General features: G+C 47.1%; 2 protein-coding genes and 1 pseudogene across 5 annotated transcripts; 2 read left to right on the forward strand and 1 right to left on the reverse strand.

The window, feature by feature from the left end:
* The first annotated feature begins 7,086 nt into the window (after positions 1 to 7,086).
* LOC119270962 (eudesmanediol synthase-like) lies at positions 7,087 to 10,411 on the forward strand. The gene is made up of 7 exons (XM_037552952.1): positions 7,087 to 7,244; positions 7,464 to 7,725; positions 8,292 to 8,673; positions 8,860 to 9,078; positions 9,202 to 9,337; positions 9,637 to 9,885; positions 9,998 to 10,411. The coding sequence occupies exons 1-7, from the start codon at positions 7,110 to 7,112 to the stop codon at positions 10,289 to 10,291; spliced, it is 1,677 nt and encodes a 558-aa protein (XP_037408849.1). The 5' UTR covers positions 7,087 to 7,109; the 3' UTR covers positions 10,292 to 10,411.
* Positions 10,412 to 10,869: 458 nt separating this feature from the next.
* LOC119266694 (protein FAM133-like) lies at positions 10,870 to 13,445 on the reverse strand. Of its 4 annotated transcripts, none has more exons than XM_037547949.1 (4): positions 13,301 to 13,445; positions 12,995 to 13,215; positions 12,795 to 12,859; positions 10,870 to 11,920 (listed from the first exon to the last, which is right to left on the reverse strand). In XM_037547949.1, the coding sequence occupies exon 4, from the start codon at positions 11,890 to 11,892 to the stop codon at positions 11,110 to 11,112; it is 783 nt and encodes a 260-aa protein (XP_037403846.1). In that variant the 5' UTR covers positions 11,893 to 11,920; positions 12,795 to 12,859; positions 12,995 to 13,215; positions 13,301 to 13,445; the 3' UTR covers positions 10,870 to 11,109. The 4 variants fall into 4 exon arrangements, with proteins under 4 accessions (XP_037403846.1, XP_037403844.1, XP_037403845.1 ...); XM_037547947.1 differs by having other exon boundaries at positions 10,870 to 11,954; XM_037547948.1 differs by lacking the exon at positions 12,995 to 13,215.
* An 11,485-nt stretch (positions 13,446 to 24,930) lies between these two features.
* Positions 24,931 to 26,496, forward strand: LOC119270963 (annotated as a pseudogene).
* Positions 26,497 to 26,788: the final 292 nt, after the last annotated feature.

Below are 26,788 nucleotides of genomic sequence, written 5' to 3' on the forward strand. Positions count from 1 at the left end.
CTAAAGATGGTTTTGGCATATGTGAAGGATATTTGACCGGATTGGGCAGAGGAGCAGCGTGCCACATCAGCACCCACTTTTTGGTCAACTTTTTTTATAAAAAAAACGTAACTCGTCAATTATGTACAACATGATCAATTTCAATTTCCACTGTATTTTTTAATTTATTTGTTAGGAGAAGTGCAACATAGATAAGTGCAATTTCTCAGCATGATAGTGTTGATTTTACATAATCTTTCAAGTATTTCTGAACACTTTGTTTTTTTGGTCAAAACGGACAGAAATTGAATTTCTACAACATTTTTAAACCTATTTGTCAAAAAAGTGTGAAAAATTCCCAGGTTGGTCAGCATGATGGTGATGAATTTATAGAAATATTTTAAGATGTTTCTGAACACTTCAAATATTTGGTCGAATTTTGACACAAAACGCCAAATTGGAATTTGTACATTTTTTTAAATTTTCTCAAAAATATGTGAAACTTTTCCAGTTTGGTCGGCATGGTTGTCTTGCTGTTACAAAAAAATACAGCCTTTTTACACAACTTGAATTTTTCGTCAACCTTTGACCAAAAAGTGGTTGGTGACGTAGCTTGAAAGACCGCCATGTCAAACAAGGCCTTAAGCTGCCAAATCCAAGAGAGATCAGGCCCAAGTCCTACCAAACAATTGGCACTACTAATAGGAAAACCCTCTTCGACGCATTAATCGACAAATTGGCGGGGTTTCACACAGGAGCTGTGACGCTAACACTAAGGAGGGTCGGCCCATTTTCAGCTAGCGTATGCACTGGTTTTGCTATACTTCCGGAAGTTCTCTTTTAAAGATATTCTGGATTTTTTTCAAAACAAAAACTTTGTGTTTTCATATTTTATTGGGAATTTTAAAATATTCCAGTTTTCAAAATTGGTTCACAAATATCAAAATTTCCCTTTTTACTCACTTTAAAAAAAACTTTAGTAATATCAAAAATTATCCCCGTTTCCAAAATTTGTTCACAAACTAAAAAAATTTAAAAACTTATTTGCAATTTCTTAAATTGTTATTTTTCAAAATCTTTTCAAAAATTCAAAAAAGATCCTATTTTTAAAAAACGCATTACCAAACAAATAAATATTTTTTCAAAAGTTACTAACAAATTCATAAAAATAATCAGAAAATTTCACAAAATGCTTGTGTTACAAAAAATCTTTTAATTTGTAAAATATGTGCATGTTTAAAAATGTTCTAAGTCTTAATTTTTTTTCTTGCTACAGTAATTCACCACTGTACTAACCCTGCAGTAAACTGCAGCAAATAAGTTAGCCCGGAGATACAGTGCTCGATCCATCCACTGCGCTACAGCGTGCATGGGTAGCCCATCTGTACGCACCTCCTATGCAGCAGCGTCCTATTTGACGCAAGAGTGGATGTTATTTCAGACCATTTCCATGCAATTGAATTAGGCTGAGCACAGTGATAAATTAATTGTGATGCTAAAAGGGACCCTCTATCTGCCGCACAATGCGCCCCACATACACACGCCGCACATGGCTCACCCAAATAGACTGGCCCAGCAGAGCACAACTTGTCCTCCCACTGGTGATCCTCGTCACTAGCGGCAGTAGCTGCTAAGCTTCGGTGTTTAACTAGGCTGCTCGGGGTATAAGAACTATCAACCATGACAGATTTCAACAAAAAAATTATGAGCACGATTTTTTTAATGTTTTTTGAACATATAACATTATTTAAATTTATGAATAAAATTTTAAAAACTCAAACATTTTTTGGGTAATCTTCAATGCAAAATGCAAACATTTCTAATACCGATTTTTTTGGAAATGTGAACATTTAATGAAATTACCCAAACATTTCTTTCCATTTGTGAACATTTTTTAAAACATAAATATTTTTCTGAATTTGTGAGCTAATTTTAAAACGTGAGCACTTTCAAAATTTTGAAATTCCAATCTTTTCTGAATTTCACAATATTTTTGAAAGAAGCGATTTTTAAAAAATTATGAAAAATATGAATTTCAGAATAAAAATTGCAAACATGAACATTTTTAAATGTTTTGAACAAATCTTGAAAAATGCTATCATTTTTTATAAGTCTGAAAGTTTTCTTAAAAAAGAAAATAAACTTGAAAAAAGTAAATTGGGAAGTGAAATTAAATTAGACATGTAAATAAAACAAAAAACAAGCCGGCCCAGTCATGGGCGCCCCTATGCGAAGCCCCAACTACTTGACACAACGCGCGTCAAATATGGTTTCTCGATTCCAAAGTTGTGCTAGTCTGGGGAGATTTTGTTTTTGAGGGGAACTAAGACATTATTCGGCAAGTTCCGAAGGAATGATTACATTGTCATGCGGCTCGATTAGCCAGACATGTCTATCTAAATCTAGATATAAAGCAAACGTTGCTAGACTATCAGCTTCATGATTTCATGATCTACTTTCGTGAGTAAACTTGCATTCCTCGAAGAGTTCCGCGAGAAGCTTGAACTCCACCTGTATTTTCTGCCAAGTCCTTTACTACCGAGAGACAGCCAGAGGATACCAAAATCTTTGTGAGTTAAAGACTGTTCGCTAGAGCCAATGCTTCCCGAATAGCCATGGCTTCCAAAGTTGTCGGTTCCAAAAGGCCCGACCGGGTGATTCACGAAGATCCCATGAATTTCCCTTGGTCATCCCAGCAGATAACTGCAGCCGCGCCCTATCTCCATGTGCAGATGTAGCAGCATCAACACTGAATTTTCTAAAGCCCTTAGGAAGTCCAATCCAACGTTGTCTCATTGCCAACTTTGTGACATCAAGTTTAGAGGGGTTTAGCACTTCGAGATTTGTACAGAGACTACTGGTGAATAAGTGTGTTGGCATTTTAGCGTTTGGAACATATGCTCATAAATTGATTTACGGCGGGCATGCCAGATCGCCCACAACATGATGTTCATTTACTTGAAATCCTCCTGCAAAAGTGTGTCACGCATGGTGAACATCCGTAGCTTGGCATTATCTTCCCTTGTCATTATCACATGCTCAACCACACGTCCACACCCTCATTTGCCAATGCCCAGACTCATCGTGAACACTCGATTAGGGCATGACGCCAAGAATCCGGCTGCCCGCATAGCACACGGGTGAAGGACTCTGTCAGGTGACGATGTGCCATAACATCAAAAGTGGGAAGGGAATGTTGAACGGGCCTTCATGGATTTTTCTTTTTCTTTTTTAGCTTTGAGGGAACTTGACACTTTCAAAGCTCAGTCCAATCCTTTGCTTCCTGAGATGAATTTGAGGACCCTCCTTCGTGAAACAGCCAGCCTTTACGATTAAACTTTGTGTTGATTAACATCCTGTAAGCCGATAGTACAATAGAACTTTCTTTCTTCTCGTGCGACCAAGACTAGAAGTTGTCCTTGGCCCGTGCACATAAAGGGGATGCTGAGGATCACTGATGCATCCATTGGCAGGAACGTTTCCCTTCTAAGCAATTTATGCCATGCAGTTAGGATGGGGAGATGGAGAAGGTTGCATGGCACGGAGGAATACAATGGGTGGCAATGGCAAGGGAGCTCGAATCAGTCTGGCCAACCCATTTGAGGAGAGGAAGCTTCTCCCTCTCCGCCTCCATGGGTGAATTTAAACGTGACGCCTGGACAAGGGATAACAATACAACGAGCCCAGCGTTTGCTTCTTTCTAGCGTTCACGTGTGTATTTTCATCTATAAGAGCATCCACAACCGGAACCCTCATGTCTCCCTTATATGTCCGGGAGGACAGCCCTTTCACTATTCAGATAAGAGAGAGAAGGAAAAAATGTGAGCCAACATCCTTCACTTTGTCCCCATATGTTTCGAGTTGTCTGCAAATCCTTATATTCAGCACATATATGGGGCAAATATGAGGGTTCATGAATGCGCTCGGTCAGTCTGTCACGTAGGACGCAACCCACCCCGGACCATCTTTTCTCTTTCTTTATTCTTTATCTTTTCTCTCTTTCTCCATCTCCATCAATCATATACATGTCACCAAACAATTTGAGAACAAACTGAAGGACATGACTACATGCATGTACAAACGAAGGCTTAAACAGACAGATCCGGATAGTGACCGGAAACATCCATAGACATTTGAGGAGACAAATCTAAGGGGACCGGCTGAAGATTCCTAATGGGATATTAAACTAGTACTACGCAGTAGTATAGGGACATATTTTTGTCTCCCCTCCATTTTGTCAGACCTCCCAACGACTACTGGTAGTAGTATATGGTGGTAAGTATGTCTGCACACATGCATGTTTCGGTGGTGCGTCTAGCACCGTTGGTGGGCGTGTGGAGCACGACGACTTCCCGACTGTCTACTACAACAAGTTATGCCTGACTCTGGCGATGGACGGGCGATGACGGCGGCGCGCCTTCGGCTCGCTTCAGTGCTGGTAGTCGTCGCTAGGTGGTCTACGGATCTGGATGTAATTTTTATTATTTCTGATATTCGTTGTAATGCTATGATTGAAGATGAATAGATTAGAAATTTTCTCGCAAAAAAAAGTATAAGAAAGTAATAACATCCCTCGACGCTCACGTTCTAACCACTTCAAGATTCCTATCATATATAATCGTCCCATTAACAATATGAAAACGATTATTCCTCAACGTGATAGGCATTTTCAAACGACATGAAGCTGCCATCCAGTTTTATTCCAGTAATCAATCTGTCGTCTACTTCCTACGTACTGCCGCTCCTTAGAAGCTAGGTGTCATGTCCGAAAACACAAATTTCACCACCGTGTTTCTTAATTTCTCGGAGTTACTTAATTTCCATACACCTTGTAGCATGATCATTGTTCCATAGGATATTGATAGCTAGATTTCCAACACCTTTTTTTTAGAAAAGGAGGATGACCCCGGCCTCTGCATCTGGGCGATGCATACGGCCACTTTATTAATTATTTTTACAAGACCTTACAAAGTTATACAACAGTAAGACTAAAGCCGCCGTCTAAGCAACAAACTGTCGCTACACCTATCCAGTTGATGAAGGGGCGCAGATAGCCTGGGCCTAATACCAAACAGACATCGCAGCCAAGCCTAAAATCTAAGACCTGAGACCCCAACCTAGCCACTTGCCGGGTCTGGGGCACACACTGGTCCGGCGTGCTCTCAGAGGCCGCCGCCGCCAACTGCCACCGCTCATCTTCAGAACTGTACTGATGCATCAACCTTGCTCGGTCCAGCTATCGTCGACGCCACCACGGCGCCCAACGGCACCTCCTCCCTGCGCGCAAACAGCTGTACACGTCGCGGTCGCCATTGATACACCTCAGCGCCATGCTGCCACATACCACCAGCCGACACAGCTTGAAGCCATTGGAGGATCTGTCGTGCGTAGCACCTGCCGACCAGGCATGACCAAGTGTAGCACCTGTCGGTCAGGCATGACTTGACATCTCCACCAAAGCTCCGTGCAAGACGAAGCCGCTCCACTTCCTGCCTCTGACTTCCAGCGCTGCTCCACAAAACGACGCTCCCAAGAGAGAAACGACACCGCAGTGCCGCCATCGTCCGGTCTGAAACACCAGATCCTAGGGTTTCCCCCGGAGCAATACGAGTGGGTCGACGGTAGTCACATGACGATGCCTTCATCAAGGTAACGACGTGGAATGCCGACATCACCCGCCGTCGGCTCGGTTTTCACCGGCAACTACGTTTCCCCCGACTCGCAGCTGGTGCCAGATGATGGATCCCGAGATCCGAGCACCCAGCCTCGGGCCGACCACCTCTGACGGAAGAGATGACCACCACCGCCGGCTGCACCGGTCAGAACAGATCTGATCGGAGGTGCCACCGACGAGACCACCAAGCCCTCCACGCCGTCGTCGCCGATCTGAAGGCAGCATGCACGCCACCGCAGTCAAGCGGCCGCCGCCGACCGCAGCCGTCGCCGCCGCCCGAAGGGCCATCCGCAGCGCCCGCAGCCCTGGCCTCCGCCGCGCCAAGCCGTCGCCGTCCGAGGACGGGCCGGCCTCCCGCCGCCTGCCGCCATCCGCAGCGCCGCAGATCCCGGATCGGTCGCGCCACCGCACGCCTTGGGGTCCGCCCCACCCCGGAGACGCGCGAGAGAGGAGATCCCCCGCCACCGCCGTCGGCCCGCGGGCTTAGCCCGGCGACGTCTTCCGGCGGCGGCGGAGGGAAGGGAGGAGGGAGTTTGCGGCGGCGGCTAGGTTTCTGGCCGCTCGAGTCGCCCTAGGGGGAGAACGACTCGTGCGTCCGACGTTTCCTCTGATTTCCAACACCTAAACCTTAGATATCATTTTCCAACACCTAAACCTTAGATATCATTTAGGGCTTCGGGCTTATGAATGGCTTAGACTTCACACTGAAATAACTTCAAGAGAACATGAGAATGGAGGATCACTCTATTGGTAAGATGTGCGGGTGTGCATGCTGCCTACCCGCTTTCGCGTCTCAGGCTCCATGGATGCATGATGAGGTTGCTTCTTCTATGAAAATATGCTGCCAAGGACTAGTTCTAGTTGTCTCATTCCTTTTATTGTTCTGTGTAGTGTCACTTTAAAACTCCCCCACCACAAGGACCAGGGATTGTTAATACTCCAGCTTTAACGGCTAGTTAGTACTTAGTACCCCGGCTTGCAGTAATTTTATTTTCACTTTATTAATCTACAACTACCGCAGAAGCAGGAGCTCACGTCTCTATTCTCTCTCTCTCTCTCTCTCTCTCTCTCTCTCTCTCTCTCTCTCTCTCTCTCTCTCTCTCTCTCTCTCTCTAGCAAATGGACCAGGACCTAATATACAGTACGATATGTAGTGCAAAGAGAAAAATCTAAGCAAATAAGCTCCAATATAGCACATGTTAACTGAGGCCAGCATGACTGACGCCTCTAACAAATTTTGTAATAAGTAGCACATGATGCCACATCAGCTTTGTACTTCTTTTCAAAGAACAAGACGGAGAGACGGTCTTCAGTCTTCGCCTAGTACAATGAGCCGGCCTGTCTCCCCCGTTTTTCCTTCCTGAGCGAGTCTATAAAAAGAGACATATAGGTCCGTCCCTATGCATCACAAGTTCTCAGACACAACTGTTCCAACGTCAAGCTTGCAACCACTCAAATGGCCGTGAATAGTGCTGACGATGCTGCGAGCAGGCCGAGGATGATCAACGCCGGTAGCGCTGCAACCCGTGGCGCCTTTGCTGCGTCGGAGTGGGGCGGTTTCTTCATCACCCACGACCCTCCTCACCCGCAGGCATGGCATACATATATACTCCTTCCATGTGCAGATCTACCTCTGCCTGTTTTCCATTTTGCCCAACCTCCATTGCAAGTTTAAGAAAAAAAACAATCTTGGGGGTAATTGATTTGTCTATATATATGTTATGGACACTTCCAATTTTGTATATTATCCTTCAAAAAAATTTAAACCTGCATATCAGTTTCTATGTGGGTACCTTGTTGATATATGCAGAGGTCGGAGGAGTGGATGAGGGAGAGGGTGGAGGAGCTCAAGGGGCGAGTGCGCACGATGTTCTCCGACGACAGTGTGGCCGAGGCGGTGACATTGATGGACTCACTTGAGTGTCTCGGCGTGGATGGCCACTTCCGCGAAGAGATTGAATCGGCCATAAGCCGGATCGTTCACCCGGATGAGTCCGCTGGTTCTGATGACCTTCATGTTGTCGCGACTCGGTTTCGGTTGCTTCGGCAGCATGGGATATGGGTGTCCACAGGTAGTTCAATAATCATATTATCCCTTAAGACAATACAAAATTGGAAGTCGTTGCCTAGGTGTTGATTGTTTAACCAACAGAACTGCATAGTGGCCTATCTAAAATTTTCTGTGCGACTTGAACGACCTATACAGAACAGCATATGACTTAGAAGTGGAAAACCCCTATAATTTTATTATTAATTTCGGTCGAAGAGTGTCGACATCCTTTTGCCTTCAATCGCCAGTACAATTTCTACCGTGAAGTCAACAGATCGTTTTCCAGAACAAAGTTTCTAGCAAAAACCCTCTCATTGAATTTTATTTGCAGGCATCTAATGATTATCTTGTAGAAAAATATATTTTATTGACCGTTAGCCTCCCTGGTCTGTTAATCTTATTCGGTGTCTTTTACTTCACATATTCGAATGGTTCTTTCACAATTACACTTTTAGAATTTTACTTTGAGACTTGCTTCGGTAAACCCCCTTAAAAGAACTATCTGCAATCTTAAAATCACTTAAAAATATTAGTCATCTCTAACAATTTTCATCCCCAAACTCGGTTTAATTCGGACATTTTGTGCAGATGCCTTGGACAACTTTAGAGATGGCATGGGCAACTTCAAGGCAAGCCTGAGCAGTGACCCGAGGGCTCTACTAAGCTTGTACAACGCAGCTCACATGGCGGTACCGGGTGATGGCCCGGCCCTCGACGATGTCATCAACTTCACACGACACCAGCTCGAGGCCATTGCAGCAAAAGGTGAGCTCCGGTCGCCGTTGGCGGAGCAGGTCGCCCGCGCCCTCGACCACCCTCTCCCGTGGTTCACCAGGCTGCTAGAGACCATGTATTACGTTGGTGAGTATGCGCGGGAGGAGACGCACGACAATACGCTGCTAGAGCTTGCTAGGCTCAACTCTCACCTCATGAGGTCTCTTCACCTCAGGGAGCTAAAGGCACTGTCCTTGTAAGTCTTTTCTTTTGCTTTTGGGATTAAATTGCATATCTTAGTTTCGCAAAAAAACAATGCATATCTTAGTACCTCGCACTTCATTAAAATCCTTTTGATCTTCACCAAACTATGCACACAACAAATATGCATAAGATCGTGAGTGTACATTCAATTGGTAATTTAACTAATAAACCTCTCTAGGTGGTGGAGGGATCTTTACGACACGGTGAATCTACCGTACACTCGAGACCGTATGGTGGAGGTCTACTTTTGGAGTTGTGGAATGATCCCTGAGGAGGAACACTCACGCGCACGATTGATGTTCGCCAAGACGTTTGGGTTGGTGACTTTTCTTGACGATACCTATGATGTCCATGCCACCTTAGAGGAATGTCACAGTTTCACCGAAGCCATGCAGAGGTACTTACATAGGGTGTAATTCAATTATTTCAAGAAAGTATGAGGTATCTTTTCCTTTCATAATTCTAATACAATCTTTAATTCGATCTCTCATTAAGGCAAACATATCTTTTTTTCTTACAGATGGGACGATAGCGCGGTTTCTATTCTACCTGAATACCTTCGCATGCCATACATCAAAACGCTAAGCAACTTCAAAGATTTTGAGAATATGTTGAAACCGCACGAGAAGTACCGCATGTCTTATGCAAGAAAGGCGGTATGTTGTAATTACGTGCACCAATTTTAATATGTAAATGGTTCCTTGAGGAATTTTCATTTCTCTCATATACGGACTTGGCTTAGTTTTGCCGTAAACAATTTTCTCTCTCATTTAACGTCATAAACTGTACTTTCTAGTTCTTTTAAGTGTCGTTTAGGGAGTAAAATAAACATATGCATAGTTTAAAGGTTAATAGGTGAGACCAATAATTGATTTCAGAAAAATTAAATTAAGCAAATACTACTGTAAAATAAGCCAACACGGTAATAGTGTGTTCTAAATTGTTGTGTACGCAGTACCAGCTGCAGGCGGAATATTATATGCAAGAGGCCCAATGGTCCAACGACAAGCATCGGCCGACCTTCAAGGAACACGAGGAGTTGTCGGTCATGTCTTCGGGCTTGCCCATGCTTAACCTTGTGGCCCTCATGGGCTACGGCGCCATAGCAACCAAGAAGGTATTCGAGTGGACATGTGCCGTTCCTGACGTAGTCCGTGCCGGTGCACAGATCGGTCGCTTCCTCAACGACATCTCCTCTTACAAGGTACTCCGTCTCCTATACATATGTGAATTAATGCTGCATTTCTGTCAAAAAATTAACCAAAACATGATAGGATGTACTGTCATAACAACCGACATCACCGATGTACATGCAGTTGGGGAAGAACAAGAAGGACGTGGCTAGCATTGCGGAGTGTTATATGGTGGAGAAGGGCACGACAGGGGAGGAGGCCGTGGCGGCAATTGCCGCCATGACGGAGGATAGTTGGAGGACGATGAACCAGGCGTGCATGGCGATGAACCGTGTGTTATTGCCAGCGGCGCAACTGGTGGTGAACATAGCAAGGTCGAACGAGGTCATCTACCTCCGCGGTAGGGACGGTTACACCTTTGGTAGCCATGTGAAGGACCTTGTCACCATGCTTTTCCTCGCCCCCATTCCCCTTTAAGCCACGGGTTGCAACATACGCGTAATCTTGAATTGACCTATGCATTTATTCATTATATAGATATGCTAAGCTGAGTTATGTGGAGAGCGTGTAGCAACTACCAGTACACTTTGCTGCACTGTTGAACTTATATGATATCAGTTGAAGGCATCTCTTGTGTACTACCAGGATGTGTTGTTTGCACTCTCTTCGTTCTCTTTGTAAAGGTAGTTTGTAGGTGTGGATATGTCACGATTACATCACTTGCTCATATGGTAGATTATGACAGATACACATTGAGTAGAGGTTTCCAATATGAAGGTGATATAGGTAGGCCACAACAAAAGGTTTTTGGGCGTTCTTCTTGGAGTATGACAAGCATTCAAACAATCAAACAGAAAAGCTCTAGCCCCAACTGAAACATAGTGTTTCATAGTTCTCTGCTGCACCGCCACAGAATGCTTGTATCCCACAAAAAATGTGTACGCGTAGCTAGTATCCCGCAAAAAATGTGTAGACATAGCAGCATATGATCCACCGTAGTATGGCTCAACAAACAAAAATGCAATAGTGAACTTGCAGCAAATGAAACAGGCATGTTTAACCACCAAATCAGCAAGCAAACATATGACAACAGAGGAAACGCTGGAAATAACATCTGGTTTCGCCAAATGTTTCGGTACAACAAGTACAGGCTTCAGAAAGCCGCAGCAGAGCCGAGACAGTAACATTATGAAAGATACATCGCCTTCATTCAGCAACTGGCCAACTGGGGCAAGCAAACATTGCCGTCACAGAGTCCAGTGAAGATGCCAATCAGGTTCTGAGGCATTAGCAACTTACACGAGTTGCTTCCCGTCACTGGGTTCAGCAGAGTTGGCATGGTGATCATGATGGTGATGGTGGTGGCGGCGGGGGTGTCTGCTTTTGTGAGACCCCTTGCCATCATTCATCTTGTCTGGCTCACCGGCAGCTCCATCATCCAAGGACAGAGAGCGGCTCCTGTGGCGCTTATGGTTGTCAGAATCTGATGGCTTGTCCTCGTCACTTGATCTGTGGCGCTTCCTATGCCTTGACCTGATCTTGTCCTCAGATTCATCGTCTGATGATCGGTGGCGGCGCCTCCGGCTCCTAGTGTGGTCCTTCCTGGTTGACCTTCGCTCATCATCATCGCTGCTGTAATCTGAAGCATCAGACTCTGACCTTGAAGAGTGACGGCGATGCTTCCTCCTGTGCGAGTGCTTCTTCCTTCGGCGCTCTTCTTCAGATTCGCTATCATATTCATCACTGTCGCTCTCATCGCTAGAGTCTGAGCTCCTCCTCTTTGACCTGTGCTTGCGCCTCCTGGCACCATCAGAGTCAGAGTGGCCATGTTTCCTGTGCCTTCTGCGGTCCTTCCTCTTCCTGTGTTTCCGATCGCTGTCGCTCTCGGATTCACTGTCAGATTCTGAGGAAGAATAGCTTCGCCTCCTGTGCTTTTTTGACTTGAGCTTCTTCTCCTTCTCTTCAGTGGCCTTAATTGCCGCTTCCAGTTTCTGCTGCCATTTCAGTGGGGCTTCCTTCTTCTCGAGGAGTCTCTTCTTCTTGTCTTCGACCATCTGCAGGAACTTCTTGGCATCCATCCCAGCGAAACAGACAAAAGCTCAAAACCTGCAGGGCCGTGAAATGATGCAAGGAAGTGCATCTCATAGAAGAGAGAAAAACACTGTTAGTTTACTGAACATCTAGGATTATCTAGCAAGCTAGAGAATAAGTGTGTAAATCAAATCAGTAAGCAGAGCAATAGCTTTAGACAACTGAAACAAAGATATTTGGCAACCAAATGACATCTAATATCAGGCATTTCAAAGCATAGTGAAGCTAAATCCTTACAACCAACAAATACTTCACAGAATGTGGCATGTCTAAGAAAAGATTAACACCAGAGTAGCACTAAACTGATACATGACATCCGCTTAACACCAAAACAGTAGCTTAAAGGTTCCAAACTGCGCTAACCATTCAGATCCTACCAAAAACATATACTGCTGACTAATTAACCTGACACATGTGACAAGGTCTGTTGATTATTACGCATAGTTGCATCAGTTTAAAATTCGAATGTAATCCCAATTCTCAAACTGTAAAAGGGAAGAAATCAAGGGACTAGTGATATTTTCTTTCCCTGAAGAAAATGCTTGAAATCGGCAAATACAAGTGACCATAAGAAAGTGAGACTCGTTTAAAGCTAAGGCTACACAGAAATAGTACCAAACTGATTCCTGTAATCCACTTAATATCAAAACAGTAGCTTAAAGGTTCAAGCTTTCGCCAGATCAATCAACAGAACAACAATCCAGGCTTTTGCCAGCAGTTCAAACAAACTAAACCAAGCAAGCGCTGACCACCACCAGGCAGCTAGAGGGAATACAACTGCAGCTGGCACTACCAGAAGTACAGCGCATGCATGCATGACTCAGCCACGCATAAGCACCAACAGATCCAATGATTGCGGTAGGTGCAGGCATATTATACACTTTCTTACCTTGTCCTGAATTTCCGACCACCAGAGAGAAGTCGCTCCTCCTCTTTCCTGAGCCCCAAATTCGCCTGCAAGAACCACAATTCCGGTCAGGGTAAATCTCAGGTCAGGGTAACTTATCCTCTCAGAAAAACTCTTCTAGGGAAAATCTAATCTATCCGCAATTCCGGACAATAAATTCACGAGGCCGCGAAATTTCGCACCAGAACCACGTAATAATTCACGAGGGGCGACAGATCTGAGCCGCGGCCGGCGGCGAAACCATGGTAGAATCGCGACCAACTTCGGCAACGGCGTTTCGAAAATCGAACACCAAAAGGGCGCAAAAAAGCCCGTCCTCTCAACCCTGCCCGTCCGGATCTGGGTCCCTGCGACGCCCGCGCGGCGCGATCTAGAGCCCTAGCTACTGCGGCGCCGGGAGGGCCTGCAATTTTCCCACGGAAACTGAGGAAATAGCGACCTACTTGCTGAATTTGTCAGAAGAACACAGGGGGGGCGTCGCGACTCACCGAATCGGAGACGCGCGGGGGGTGGCGGTGGCAGCGTCCGGGGCTGCGGTCGCGGCGCTGGCCGGTCGCCGCCTCGGCGAGGAAGAGGATAGGAGAGGAGGAGTGCGACTTGGCTTTGGATTTGGCCGTGCCGTTTGGTGTGGGTTGGGCTGGGGGACCGTGGGACGGACCCAGCGGATATATGGGCGGGCGGAGACGCGGTTGGTTTACGGTGCCACGCTGGCTGACTGGTGGGTCCTCACGCGTTTCAAGTCGGCTCACGTCTTGGCTGCTGGAAAAGACCTGGCGTTACGAGCCGTCCGATCGGCGGTACGATTTGAAACATAGGCTATGTCATGCTTGCCGTTCAGTGCGCAGGATGTTTGCGCGCGCACACACAAAAAAAGGCATGTTGTGGTCAACTTTGGCTTGCGTAATGTTGCAAACATGTGGGCCGGCCTTCATGAACCATAGGTCACGTGGGAGAGGGGGCTAGCTTGCGTAGACGGCGTCGTTTGGAAGATGCGCGAGAGAAAGATGAGACCGAGAAAGGGACGGTGACATGCGGTTGGGAGAGGCTTCTAGAGAGCATAAGGCTGGTCGTAATGGTAGTATCATAGGTAGTGTCATGCATGTCAACTAAGCAATTTTGATGAGGTGTCATAGCATTAAATGAAGAAAAAGAGGGTGTAGTATCATATCATGATACCGTATCATATTAAATGCTAAACTACCTTGTGTCATGCATGGCAATAAATAGAGTACTACATGATACTAATATATATTATACTATGCATTAGGAAGGTAGTATCATATACTAATATCATATGCATGATACTAGTATATGATACTCCCCATTACAACCAGCCTAAGGTGGAGGGGGAGTTGTGCAGGGGCCACAAGGCATGTGCCGTGCGTTGGAGACGGTTGACAACAGAGAGAGAGAGAGTGAGAGAGAGAGTGTGTGTGTGTGTGCGTGTGTGTGTGTCAATTGGGGAATGGAAGGAAAAATCGCTATCACTAGGAGGTAAAGAAATCCAATAGCTAGCTGATACGTGGGAACCCTATGAACGAGTTCACGCCCGAGGATGGCCCGATCTTCACGTCGTAGGATCGAATCGGGAGGGATAACTAGCTGCAAGCAGCCGGGATGACTAGCTTTATACCTGCCAAGGTTGGATGCAACCCGTACGTTGGGGATGGATGACCGAAGCTACAAGAACTCCAACCCGCTGTCCGAACAATCGCAGAACCACAAACCGGGACTAATCCACACAAAACGGCCGGAACCGTAGAGCACGAACTAGGGGGAACCAGAGGCTCCTTCTCGCGAATCCGAATGAACTCACAAGAGCAAAGGTAGCAAGATCTCTCGGATCTCTCTAGCAATCTTGTTGCATAAGCTTGTACCTAAATGGTTTGACAAAAGGTTTTCTAGAGGATGGGGGAGATGGGGCTTTATAGCAGGGACAACCCCCCTTGGCTAGGTGTGAAAATGGTTTCCAAAGTAAGCAGGTTTGCATGAATTTCTTGGGTGAATAAGCAGTCAACTTTGGGAGTTGTTGGAGAGCTCCTCGAAAATTCGCGAAGTCTTGACAGCCTCGACACCTTCCACGAGAAAGACTGCAACTTTTGACTCACAACTCCAAATGATGTGAGGTTTTTTGCATTGGAAACATAATTTGATGTAGCTTCTGTCGATGTACCCCTATAGCCCCGTATCTCCACCACATGGTTGTGGTACACCAAAACATCAGAGGTAAAAACTGACAACATCAGCTTCACTTGAAATTTGTTTCCTCCAAACTTGTTCCCCCAAACCGGTTGTTTCAAGAGCTCATTGGTTGTTGGATCGCTTCCATGTTATACCTAAGTTAAACCAACAATAATGGGGATGAAAGCATAGTTGTGTCATCAAGGTTACAAGGTAAACTTAAGTCAGCGTTCACCTGGGCATGTGTTTGCTTGATTCGGCTTAGTAATTCTTTTCAACTAAATTTTGCACATTTCTGAAATGTCGCGTATGATGTACCCATGTGCTCATCACTAGCTCGGTGGAAGACGTGCATGCCAAAAGGAAAGGGAGGTATGAGTTTTTACGACTTATACTGTTTCGGTTTAGCGATGCTGGCGTAACAAGTTTGGAGATTGAAGGTAGAACTTGTATCACTTTGTGCAGGAGTCCTTCGTGCCAAATACTACCCACGTGGAATTTGCTCAACGTGGCAAAGTCTCTTGGCCGGAGTACAATGTTTTGGGAGGGCTTATGTAGGGAGAGTTGGAGATGGTACTCAATTTCATGTCTGCGATGATGCCATTATCCCAGCAAGTGTGGGCAGAGAAAGTGATGACACTGAGAGATGCAAAATCTTACCTCAAAGATGAACGACCTTGTAAACCCAATGAATTAATAGTGGGATGAGAAGCTAATTTAAGCTATATTTGGCCAGTTGATTCAAGCGGAATACTATAAATTCCAATAGCATGATCATGCAAGGAGAATGTTGCCGCATGAAAGTATACTAGAACGAGAATGTTTCCAACTAAAGATCCATCGAGTTGTTGCATTCACGGGCTACAATCCACCCAATCAGCTGTTTAGTGCGGCCCGGCGGTTGGCAACATAGGCCATATTGCGCTCTTCGTTTGTAACATAGACCATATTGCGCTCATTGATCTGGGTCATGTCATCTCATCTAGTCGCAGATGGATGCTTGCAACATGGACCATGTGGCATTCACCTCCAGTTTGCATAATGTTATGAACACATGGGCCTTTAGTCACAAATTGCAACATGGATCATGTTGCAGACACCTTTAGCAACAACGGCGTTGACAACACCAAGCAGCCAGCTCGACGCGGCTCCACCTCTAGCTTGTAACATTCCCGCGGGGAATGGCAATGCCGTCATGGGGATGGGAGGAGGAGGTGACAGAGAGGGAACTTGCAGAGGTGGTGTTGGTCGGCTCCATGTCAATAAGACAACGAAAGGAGCTTCTCGGGGAATACGACATGTGGTTGGAAAGAGGATTCTAGATGGTATAAGGTGGAGGGAGAGTTGTGCGGGGCCCACAAGGCATGTGTCGCGTGTTGGAGGGGTGCTCTTTGCGGGAGTTTCAACGGCCCATAAACACGATGTCTATGTTCCTTCTCTTTGAGAAATCGACCTCGAAACTCAGCCTCGTCTCCCTTCCTTCTCTTCGAGAAGTCAACTCACAAAATTTCAGTTTTAGGCAACTTACAAATAGCTCACGCATACATCGAACAACTTTTTTTTATCCATGCACAACTCTTTAAAAATCCTGTATTTTGGGGTCTTGCCAAGTCATTACACTCGCCAAGATGTTTCGCCCAATGTGAAGTTCATGCTACGCATATGCGTACAACCCCTGCTCATATATCCGTATCTAGACAAATTTAAAACGAATAATTCGAGATGATGGGAGTATTAAATTCGGGTTTTGGTTAGATTTCAGTTTAGACCATTCATGCTCAAACAGTGAAAGATTAGAAAGCAACCAAGTATCCGATATTTATATATAGGATGTGTCTGGCTGGCGGCCGTTGGCTCGCTAGCGGTAGCGAGCGGCCGGCCAGAAAAGGAAAATTCTTGTCCCCCGTTCCCAGAAATGAAGGCCTCCTTCCGACTGCAAATTTCGTTGGCTCGATAGCGCTCGCGAGCGGCCGCCAGCCACTAGACCCTGTTTGTGGTGGGGAATGCTGGGCAGTCAGATTTCCTAATCACGATTTGTGGTGGGGTGCGTATTGGTCCCTGGTTTTCCATGCCCTTTCTTCCATGTCCGACCTGACACACGGGTGTGGTCCCCTTGCTGCCATAGCTTTTGATTCCTTTTTGCATGCGTGTGTTGGTTTTGACCTTCGCTGCAGCTCCACGTGCTATTTGCTGCCATCATGTAATTATTTGTCTAAGATACTGATGTATTTAGACACATTTCAGTGTTAGGTGCATTTTTATTTAGACAAATATAAGACAACTAATTTGGTACAAGACACCACTAGTATTTAGAAAAATTAACACCATGGCTACTGTTTTGCGGCCGCTGTGTGCAACTAGACCCTGTAGTGAAACCAACTTTTGCCTAGATGTGTGCAAATAGACACAAGGTTTTGCAGATAGCCCAAACTAGAAACATGGACTGGATGTTCCTGTTTGTGCAACTAATCACAGTTCCAACAATGCCAACTTTTTATGCAATGTGTGCAACCAAACAACCAAATACTAGAAAATATGGACTGGATGTACTGTTTGTGTAGAAAGAAGCACATATTTGCGCAACTAAAAAAACATGGGTTCCAAAAGAAACCTTTTTATGCCATGTGTGCAAATAGAAGGCAATATTTGTGCCAACTAAAACATGGATCCAAAACCAACTTTTCCTTCTATGTGTGCAACCAAACAGCCAAGACTAGAAAAGAGATGTGCAAACTAACCATGGATCCAAAAGCCAGCTTTTGCTGTAAATGTGTGCAATCAACACACACAGACATGGATGTGTGCAGTCTGTGCAAAAAAAAACATATTTGTGCAACTAAACATGAATCTAAAGCCAACTTTTGTTGTAAATGTGTGCTACTAAAACATGAATCCAGGCCTCCAAACAGCTTGTGGCAGAGGGGGGGACTTTTGTAATGGGCTCAACTTATTGTTCAACTTCACCAACCTCCCAGGAGATGCCCTTATCCTACCAGCTTGTGACTGTCGTTCTGCATTATCTTCTTCATTACCCTCACCCCCTGCACAATATCATGAAGGTGAAAAAAGGTGATTAGTTAACACTGCATAATTTTTTTGTTGTTCTTTAGAAATCTGGATTAAAAAAGTTGAGGATGCCAACACAGTATTTTGTTTACTGTGCAACTAGAAATGCTAAGGATGCCAACTAAATACATACTCTTGTGCAACTAGAAAAAGTCTTGAGTATGTCAACTAGTTAGAAAAGTATTGTGCAACTAGAATTGTCGAGGATGCCAATTAATTGGATACTACTGTGCAAGTATAAAGTCTGAGGGTGCCAAAGATACTCTTGGGCAACCCTCAAATTTTTTGGAGATGAGACTAAATTATATACTGTTGTGGAACTAGAATGGCTGAGGATGTCAACATTATCTGCTTCATTTCTCTCATTCCGTTGAAAATATCTTGGGGTTCGCAAAAAAAGGCAGAGGTGATTAGTTATCATTACATACAAATATTTGTTCTCTGGAAAACTAGATTAAAAAGTTGAGGATGGCAACTTGATATCCTGTTTATTCTGCAACTAGAAATGCTGGTGATGACAACTAATGAGATATTCTTGTGCGACTAGATATGCTGATGATGCCAACTAATGAGATATTCTTGTGCAACTAGAGAGGCTGAGGATGTCAACTACTTGGATAATGTTGTCCAACTAGAATTGCAGAGGGTGCCAACTAAATAGATACTCTTATGCAACTAGAAAGCCTGAGGGTGCCAAGTCATTAGATACTGTTGGGCAATCCTCAATTTTTTTAAGATGAGACTAATCTGAGTCTTGTGCAACTAGAGAAGCCAAGGATGTCAACTAGTTGTATAATGTTGTCCAACTAGAATTACTGAGGTTGCCAACTAATTAGATACTATTGTGCAACTAGAAAGCCTGAGGATGCCAAGTCGTTACATACTCTTGGGACAATTCTAAAAAACTTGAAGATGGCAACGTTGAGCAACTGAGAAAGTTGAGCATGCCAATGCTTAATTAGTCCTTCTGCAACTATGTATGAAAATTAATACACTTGGTTGCCTGTATGTGGAGTAAAAAATATTCCTGATGGAATTTTATGTTACCTCAGCGGCTGCTGCAGAAGATGTGGCATCTACCCCTTTGGATACTGCCTTCATGCGCACCTTTCTTCTCTGCAGTTTTACTAAGAGGAATCTTTCGCCACCCTAAAGTTGTGTAAGAAAAAAATTAACAAGCATAAGGGGTTGAGAAAAAATTAAACATGTATGTGTGCCATATAAAAAACCTAAAGAACAAAAGAAAAATGAAGGAAAATAAATTCCAAAGGACTGATGTTCTCCACTCACATCGTCATCCTCTCCATCCCCGTCCTTATCATCGCCATGTGGCTGCCGCTTAGCAGCCCTTTTTGAGTGCCGTCGTGAGATCGGATTTGCAGAACCCTACAATGAACAAAAACATTGGGATGTTAAGAGGGTAAAAGAAAAGGGCATAATAAAAATGGTCAGAGGATAAAACCCAAAAAATTAAAGTGGTAATAGGGCAAAAAGAAAAAAAATGGGAACCTTTGTTTCATTGTCAGGCACATCTCCTTCTCCAGCCATTTTGGTCTCTGCAATAAAAAAATGCGAACAATGTATTAATCAAATTAACAGAAGTTGCACAGGGGAGAGAAAATGTGGTGGGTTGGCTACTTTTATATATGAAGTTGGCTAGTTTGAATTAAAAGAAAAGTTGCACATGATTTGCTGCCTAGTTGAACAAAAAATAAGTGCCACCAAAAACACAATACTCCATCAGAAGAAAAATTAAGTTGGTTATTTTTAACATAAGGTTGGTAAGTTCTATCTAACAAGTTGCACAAAGGGGGCTGCCCGGTTGCACAAAAATGGCTAAAAAAGGAAACAAATCTGCAAACTCCTACACTATTGCAGGCCAACTGAGCAGCCCGCCGAGCATATTGTGTGTGTGCGACTAAACATTATTGTGTGTGCAACTAGACTACATTGCAGGCCAACTGAGCATATGTATGTGCAACTAGTCCTGCCAACTAAATATCAATGTGTGTGCAACTAGATTACATTGCAGGCCAACTGAGCATATGTGTGTGCAACTAATCCTACCAACTAAACAACAAATGTGTGTGCAACTAAATTACATTTGCAGGCCAACTGAGCATATATGTGTGTGTGCGCAAAAACACCTCAGAGTGCATGAACAAGCTTTTATGCAATGTAGTCAACTTCCCTGCCATTTTTGTGCAACTACATAATCTAACTAGCCAACTACATAATGCTCTCCGTGCAGCTACCCAGATCTTTCAAGTAAATACATAGGGGAGTGGGTGCACCACCACCTAGCATCTCGTCGTGTAGTCCCAACGCAACACACATTGGGACCGAAGTAAGAAATCCATCCCTATGCCCCACCTACCCACCACAGCCATGGCGACCGGAACCTCACCGGAAACTGCAGCTGCAGACACGAAACACCAAATCTGGGGCCTAGGTCGTCCTCCGTGTAGGAGCTCGGAGGCGTGACGCCCAACCGGCAAGCTCGACTGCCAATGCATATTTTTACCACAACAACGTTTCAGCCTGTAAATCATGGACGCCCAAAAGCCCATGTTATCTAAAGTAGCTGAAAATGAGACAACCACAAGTACACCCAAAGAGGCTGAACGCTTGAGGAGTCATCTGTAGTCCAGAACACTGAACCTAGACCATGTGGTAAACCTGCACTTATAACAAACTGAGAAGACATCTGTAGTCCTCTCATGGTAATTGCTATGAGCATATCTACTCTCCTACAGTGATCCCAAAACCAAACTTCTACTTCTTCTTTGAACGGTCAATGTGTGTCACAAACTACAAGTTCAGAAGATAGTAATCCAAAAATATCAGCACATTCATTGCTGGGAGGAAACATTTTTATCGGAACAGTCATATACTACAACTCATATTTCTTCGGAGCTGCACATACCTCTGCCGACAGAAGAAAGTTGGCACATATGTTCAATCTCCCACCCAAGTATGCAGCAACAACACCTAGATGGCACTGTAATCGACCGTCGGCGTTGGGGACCTAGGGAAACAGGCCCCCTGACCGTGGCGTGCGTCGCTAGGAGGAGGCAGCAGGAGGGGAACGGCCAGGCGCGTGCTAGGCGCGGCGCGCGTCGCCAGGAGTAGGCAAGTGGAGGAGGCGGCCGGGGTGTACTTGGCGCTGGGAGGTGGCTGGAGAAGTGCGGCGGCCAAGCGCGTAGCCGAAAGGAGGACCGCGGCGGCCCTTTCCCGTCGGGGCTGCGGCGGCTGGGCGACCCCTGCTCCTGCTCATAGAAAGAGCAAGGAGGAGACGGCGGCACTGCTGGTCCGGCTTGCCGGCTGATCTGCTCTCCAGGCTCGTCCGGTCCGCCGCCTCGCCTCGACCTCCCTAGCCGCTGCCTCACCGGATCTGATCTAGACAAGGAAAAGAGGATAAGGAAAGGCTTTTTTCTCGGAGAGAAAGTAGTGAAGGGAGGATAGTGCGTGGGCTCTGAGCCTCCGACCAGATAACACCTGCGCTTGCGGGCCGATGGATTCAACGCATCGAGCGGTCACGGTGCGGCCGCTTGTCTCGACCAAACAGTGCATGTGCATTTTTAAGATTTTAGGTTATATATAATTAAACCTAAAACCTAGTTGGTGCGCGCGCGCTTTCTAGTCGAAGCGAGCGGCCGGATCGTGGCCACACGATCACGCTCGAATAGCCGCGCGCGTGGGTCAGGTGCCACCTGGTCGGGCCTCCTCACGGCTGGCATCTGCCTTATCCCCTCAGCCTCCACACACTTCGTCTTATCGTCTCCATCCCCTGCGCATCAGTCACCGGCGCCGCCGCCAGCTCGCGTCGGCCGCCCCCCGCCCCAACTTGCGCCGGCCACCGTCGACCCATCTCGCTAGCGCTGAGGCGCCGCTGTCACCTGTCGGTGGCCACCGCGACGCACCGGCCTCGCCATGAACCCGTCGGGAAGCGGATGGCTCGACGTCGTGTAGATGAACCTTGTGACGCAGTGCACATCCGGGTTGGATGCTTGAACCTTGTTGAACAACGAGCCCAGGCCAGCGATGCTGGTTCTGTAGCTTGCCTCTTACGCTGCCTGAGCGAAGAAGATGAGAGGCGGGTGCTTTGGCTCATGCTGTAGGCTGAAGCTGGTGGTCGCTTAATCGAAGCGAGGTGAGTAGGGGGCAACGTGGAACTGGTAGATAGATGTAGATGATGGCTTAATCGAAGCTAGGCTCGGTGGTAGATACATCTTGATGTAGTGCTGCTACACGTTGGTAGATACAGGTAGTAATGTTGATTTGCTAGTTGGATCTACATTTTTTTGGATATATGCTACTGCTACCATTGTTGCTAAATACATAGATATAATTTGTGACAAATTGTGGATTTGCCCACTCAGGCTGGCGGAGTAGCTCAAGCATGGCTGGGGAATTGCACACTTTCATCAGCATTGTCGCACACGTATGAAGACGGAGTTGCACACTCACGTCCACATAGTTGAACACACATGACCACAAACTTGCACACTCAAGTCAGAATAGTCGCACAAGCACGACCATTGAGTTGCACACTCTCGTCTGCATAGTCGCACACACACGACTGCGGGAGGTGCACACACGTGTCGGCATAGTTGCACACGCACGACCATGGGAGGTGCACACACGTGCCGGCATAGTTGCACACGCACGACCGTGGGGTGCACACTCTCGTTGGTATAATTGCTCGTGCACGTTTGCGGGAGTTGCACACGCTCGATGGCATAGTCGCACATGCACGACTACGGTGATGCACACCCTCATCGGCACGGTAGCTCACGCACCACTACGGAGTTGCACACTGCCTTTAGGATAGTTGCATATGTGTGACCGTGGAGTTGCACACTCTCGTCCACATAGTCGTATAGGTGTGGTTGCAGAGTTGCACACTCTAGTCTGTGTTATCGCACACACGTGACCATGGAGTTGGCGTCCGCGTAGACGCACACGCATGACTGCAAAAGGTGTACATGTGCGTCGGCATACTCACATATGCACGACCACGGTGATGCACACTCTCATCAGCATGGTAGCTCATGCACGGCCACAAAGTTGTACATTGTTGTTAGGATAGTCGCACACGTGTGATGGTGGAGTTGCACACTTTCATCCGCAGTCGTACACGCACGGCCAGGAGTTGCACGCTCTCGTTCGTATTGTTGCACACACATGACCATGGAGTTGGCATCCGCGTAGTCGCACACACATGACTGAAGAAGATGCACACATGCGTCAGCATACTCACATACGCGCAACCACGGAGGTGCACACTCTCGTCGACATAGTTGCTCACGCACGACTGCGGGAGTTGCACATGTGTGGCGGCATAGTCGCACACGCACGAGTACGTGTGATGCACACTCGTCGGCATAGTAGCTCATGCACAACCGCGGAGTTGCACACTATCGTTGGTATAGTCGCACAGGTGTGGCCCCGGATCTGCACACTCGTTTGTATAGTCGCACACGCATGACCGTGGAGTTAACTCTCGTCCGCATAGTCGCACATGCACGACCATGGAGTTGCACACTCTCGTTCTTATAGTAGCACACGCGCGGCTGCGGGGGTGTCGGCACAGTCGCACACCGCGATCGCGGAGGTCCACACTCGTCCCTACTCAATCGATGTGCAACCCTTGTCCCTACTCCTGGATGTGTAGTTTTTTTATAGTTGATACATCCTTCCCCACCTCCCCTACTAGCGATATGTGCAACTTAGTCTGTTGTTCGAGCCAACTTCCTTGTACTCGATGTGCAACTCCTTCCCTTCCTTACTTGTGGATATGTAGTTTCAGTTGGCGTAGGCAACAAATGGAGTTGTACAAAGTTTGCTAGGCAGTTGGCCGGAGCAACATATGAAGTTGCACATCTCACGGGTAGCAATAGTTGGATGGTGAAAATTTCACATTCATGAGGGTAGTGAAAAGTTATATATTCATGAGGGTAGTGAAAAGTTATATATTCATGAGGGTAGTGAAAAGTTGCACATCCCACTAGAGGGGTGGTTTGGACCTAGTGCTAGTAGGGAAATTACACATTCACGGGGTATGAGGGAAAGTTGCACATCACTGGTAGACAGTTGGCCATGGCAGTATCCGAAGTTGCACATCTACTACTAAACAGTTGGCCGATGCAGCAAACAGTGAAAGCACAACCACGGGCAGGGGAGAAAGTTGCACATCAACTACTAGGCAGTTGGTATGAGCAACACACGAATTTGCACATCTCACTAGAAGGAGGTAGTTTGAAGGTGGAGGTGCTATCAGTGAAAACTACACATCCACGGGGTAGGGGAAAAGTTGCACATCCATTGTCAGGTGGTTGCACATCAACTGCTAGTCAGTTGCACAAAAACGGAGGCTAAGTTGCACAAAAAAATTCATCGAAACATACCTATGCGGGATCTAGTTTTGAAGAGCACGTCGCAAGGGATTCAACGGTGAAAACGAATCTTAATTTTGATGCGGGGTTTAAAAGTTATGGGTTTTTAAAAATTTAAAAGCTCAAAATAAGTGTGTTCACACTGTTTACGTGGTTGGTTTGCATTTACTTTTCCTGTTCACACATGATCACAGGTGTTTACTTTTCCTAATATGAATTTAGAGGACAAACTATTTCTATTTATAGATTATTAGGGGGACTAAAGACCAAAAATTTCCTTTTTCGGCCTGCTGCTCCGGAGCGCCAGGGAGCAGCCGGCCGCTCCTTAGACCTGTCCATAATTAAATATCCTTTTCCAAAGATCAGATTATTTATTAAGAAGACGTGGAACCACGGCCGTGCATGCGCTCCGACCAGTCCTGCTCTGCCGACGCGCACTCCACTACTCCGGCTACTGAGCAATCTGAACCAAGATGAACCATGTCGTCCAGATCGTGTCCCGGCGCATGGTCCTGCCGGAGCCGACGCCTTGGCTGCCGTCAGAGCCAGAGACGACCATCGACATGTCGCCAGTGGCGGAGCCAGGAAAAAAAGATGAGGAGGGCCGAGTGTTGCTGAGCCTCGTCGGGGAGGGCCAACCCACCACAATACACCATTTTCATAGCAAATAATCACTTGTTCAGATGTATATTAGGCTTAAATCAGTTGTATTAGGGGGGCCAGGGCCCTGCTGGTCCCCCCTGTCTCCGCCACTGCCTATCGCCCTGGACCTCCGGAAGATCACCGTCGAGTACACCCAGACGGGCGTCCTCCTGCCCAAGCCCCCCACCACGGGAGAGCATGGTCAACACGCCCCTGTCGTCGAAGGCCTCACCTCGTCCTTCGCGCGCACACTCGGCCGCTTCTACCCCTACGCCGGCCGCCTCGCCGTTGCTCCCGGCGGGGAGGGTGGGAGCATCTCCGTGACTCCGTCTCGCTCCGCTGCAGCATGGAGGGCGTCGAGTTCGTCCACGCCGTGGCTCCCGGCGTCACCGTGGCCGACGTGGTCGTGCCGCTGTACACCCCCGTGGTGGTCCGGTCCTTCTTCCCGCTCGATGGGCTGCTCGGCGTGGACGCCGTGGCTGGCTCCCACCCGGTCCTGGCCGCGCAGGCCACCGAGCTCGCTGACGGTGTCTTTGTCGCCATGTCGCTCAACCACGGTGTTGGCGACGGGACGTCCTTCTGGCACCTCTTCAACACCTGGTCCGAGATCAGCCGTCGTCGGAGTGACGCCGCCGCCATCTCCTCGCCACTACCGGTGCACCGTAGGTGGTTCCTTGACGGCTGCCGTGTCCCGATCACTCTGCCATTCGCCAAACTGGAGGACATTGTCAGCTACGGGCACCTATCATCGGTGGCAGTGGAGCCGCAGGACTGCTTCCTCCATTTCTCCGCGGAGAGCGTAAGGAAGCTCAAAGCGAAGGCGAACGCCGAGGCATCCGGCAGCGGCAGCGCCACCATCTCCTCGTTGCAGGCCCTGCTGGCGCACCTGTGGTCGCGGTGTGCCGAGCGAGGAGGCTGGCGCCGGACCACAGCACAACGTACGTCCTCCTCGTCGGATCCCGGGGCCGCTTGACCGGCATACCGTCGGGCTACGCGGGCAACGCCGTGGCACGCGCCGAGGCGACGTCCACGGCCGGCGAGATCCTGGAGAGGGGTCTGGGCTAGGCCGCGTCGCTGCTGAACAAAATGGTGGCGTCGCTCGACGAGGCGAGCGAGAGGGACAGGCTCGCGTCATGGGCGCGTAACCCTAGCTTCGCGTGCACGTCGTGTTCGGGAACTCGCCGCAGTTCGACGTGTACGGGAACGACTTCGGGTGGGGCCGGCCGGTGGCAGTGCGGCGCAGCTCGGCGAACAAGATGGACGGGACGGCGACGATGTTCGAAGGTAGGGGCGGCGGTGGGAGCATGGCCTTGGAGGTGTGCCTCAACCTGGAGGTGCTCGCGAGGCTCGTCGCCGCCGACGAGTTCATGAGCGCGGTGAGCACGGCCACAGCGTGATCCATCAAGCAGCTTCTTACTGGCCGCGTTACGCGTGGAATGTTGACGTGCTCGGCCTTGGAGCGGATCAACATTCGATAGTGACAGATTATACATGCCAACTGCTTAAGATAGCAAGATCATATAATGTCAGATTGATGGAGGCAGTTGATCCTGATTGACATGGACACTAGAAAGGTTGACATGCTCCATAATGCTGCCTTATGCTGATTGAGGCTGTCGAGTCATGTTAAGTGTAATGTGGAAGCTCTCCAATCAGAGTTTTCAATGTTTGTCCATGTAAGCTAAATTA

This window comes from Triticum dicoccoides, chromosome 3A (assembly GCF_002162155.2).
Source record: "Triticum dicoccoides isolate Atlit2015 ecotype Zavitan chromosome 3A, WEW_v2.0, whole genome shotgun sequence".
Classification (NCBI taxonomy): Eukaryota; Viridiplantae; Streptophyta; class Magnoliopsida; order Poales; family Poaceae; genus Triticum; species Triticum dicoccoides.

What these genes read in the sequence shown, in the direction of transcription:
- LOC119270962 (XM_037552952.1), top strand. Translation starts at nt 7,110, where the DNA reads ATGGCCGTGAATAGTGCTGACGATGCTGCGAGCAGGCCGAGGATGATC. An exon ending in TGGGATATGGGTGTCCACAG is followed by an intron (nt 7,726 to 8,291) that starts GTAGTTCAATAA and finishes CATTTTGTGCAG; the next exon opens with ATGCCTTGGACAACTTTAGA. An exon ending in GAGCTAAAGGCACTGTCCTT is followed by an intron (nt 8,674 to 8,859) that starts GTAAGTCTTTTC and finishes AAACCTCTCTAG; the next exon opens with GTGGTGGAGGGATCTTTACG.
- LOC119266694 (XM_037547948.1), bottom strand. Translation starts at nt 11,892, where the DNA reads ATGGATGCCAAGAAGTTCCTGCAGATGGTCGAAGACAAGAAGAAGAGA.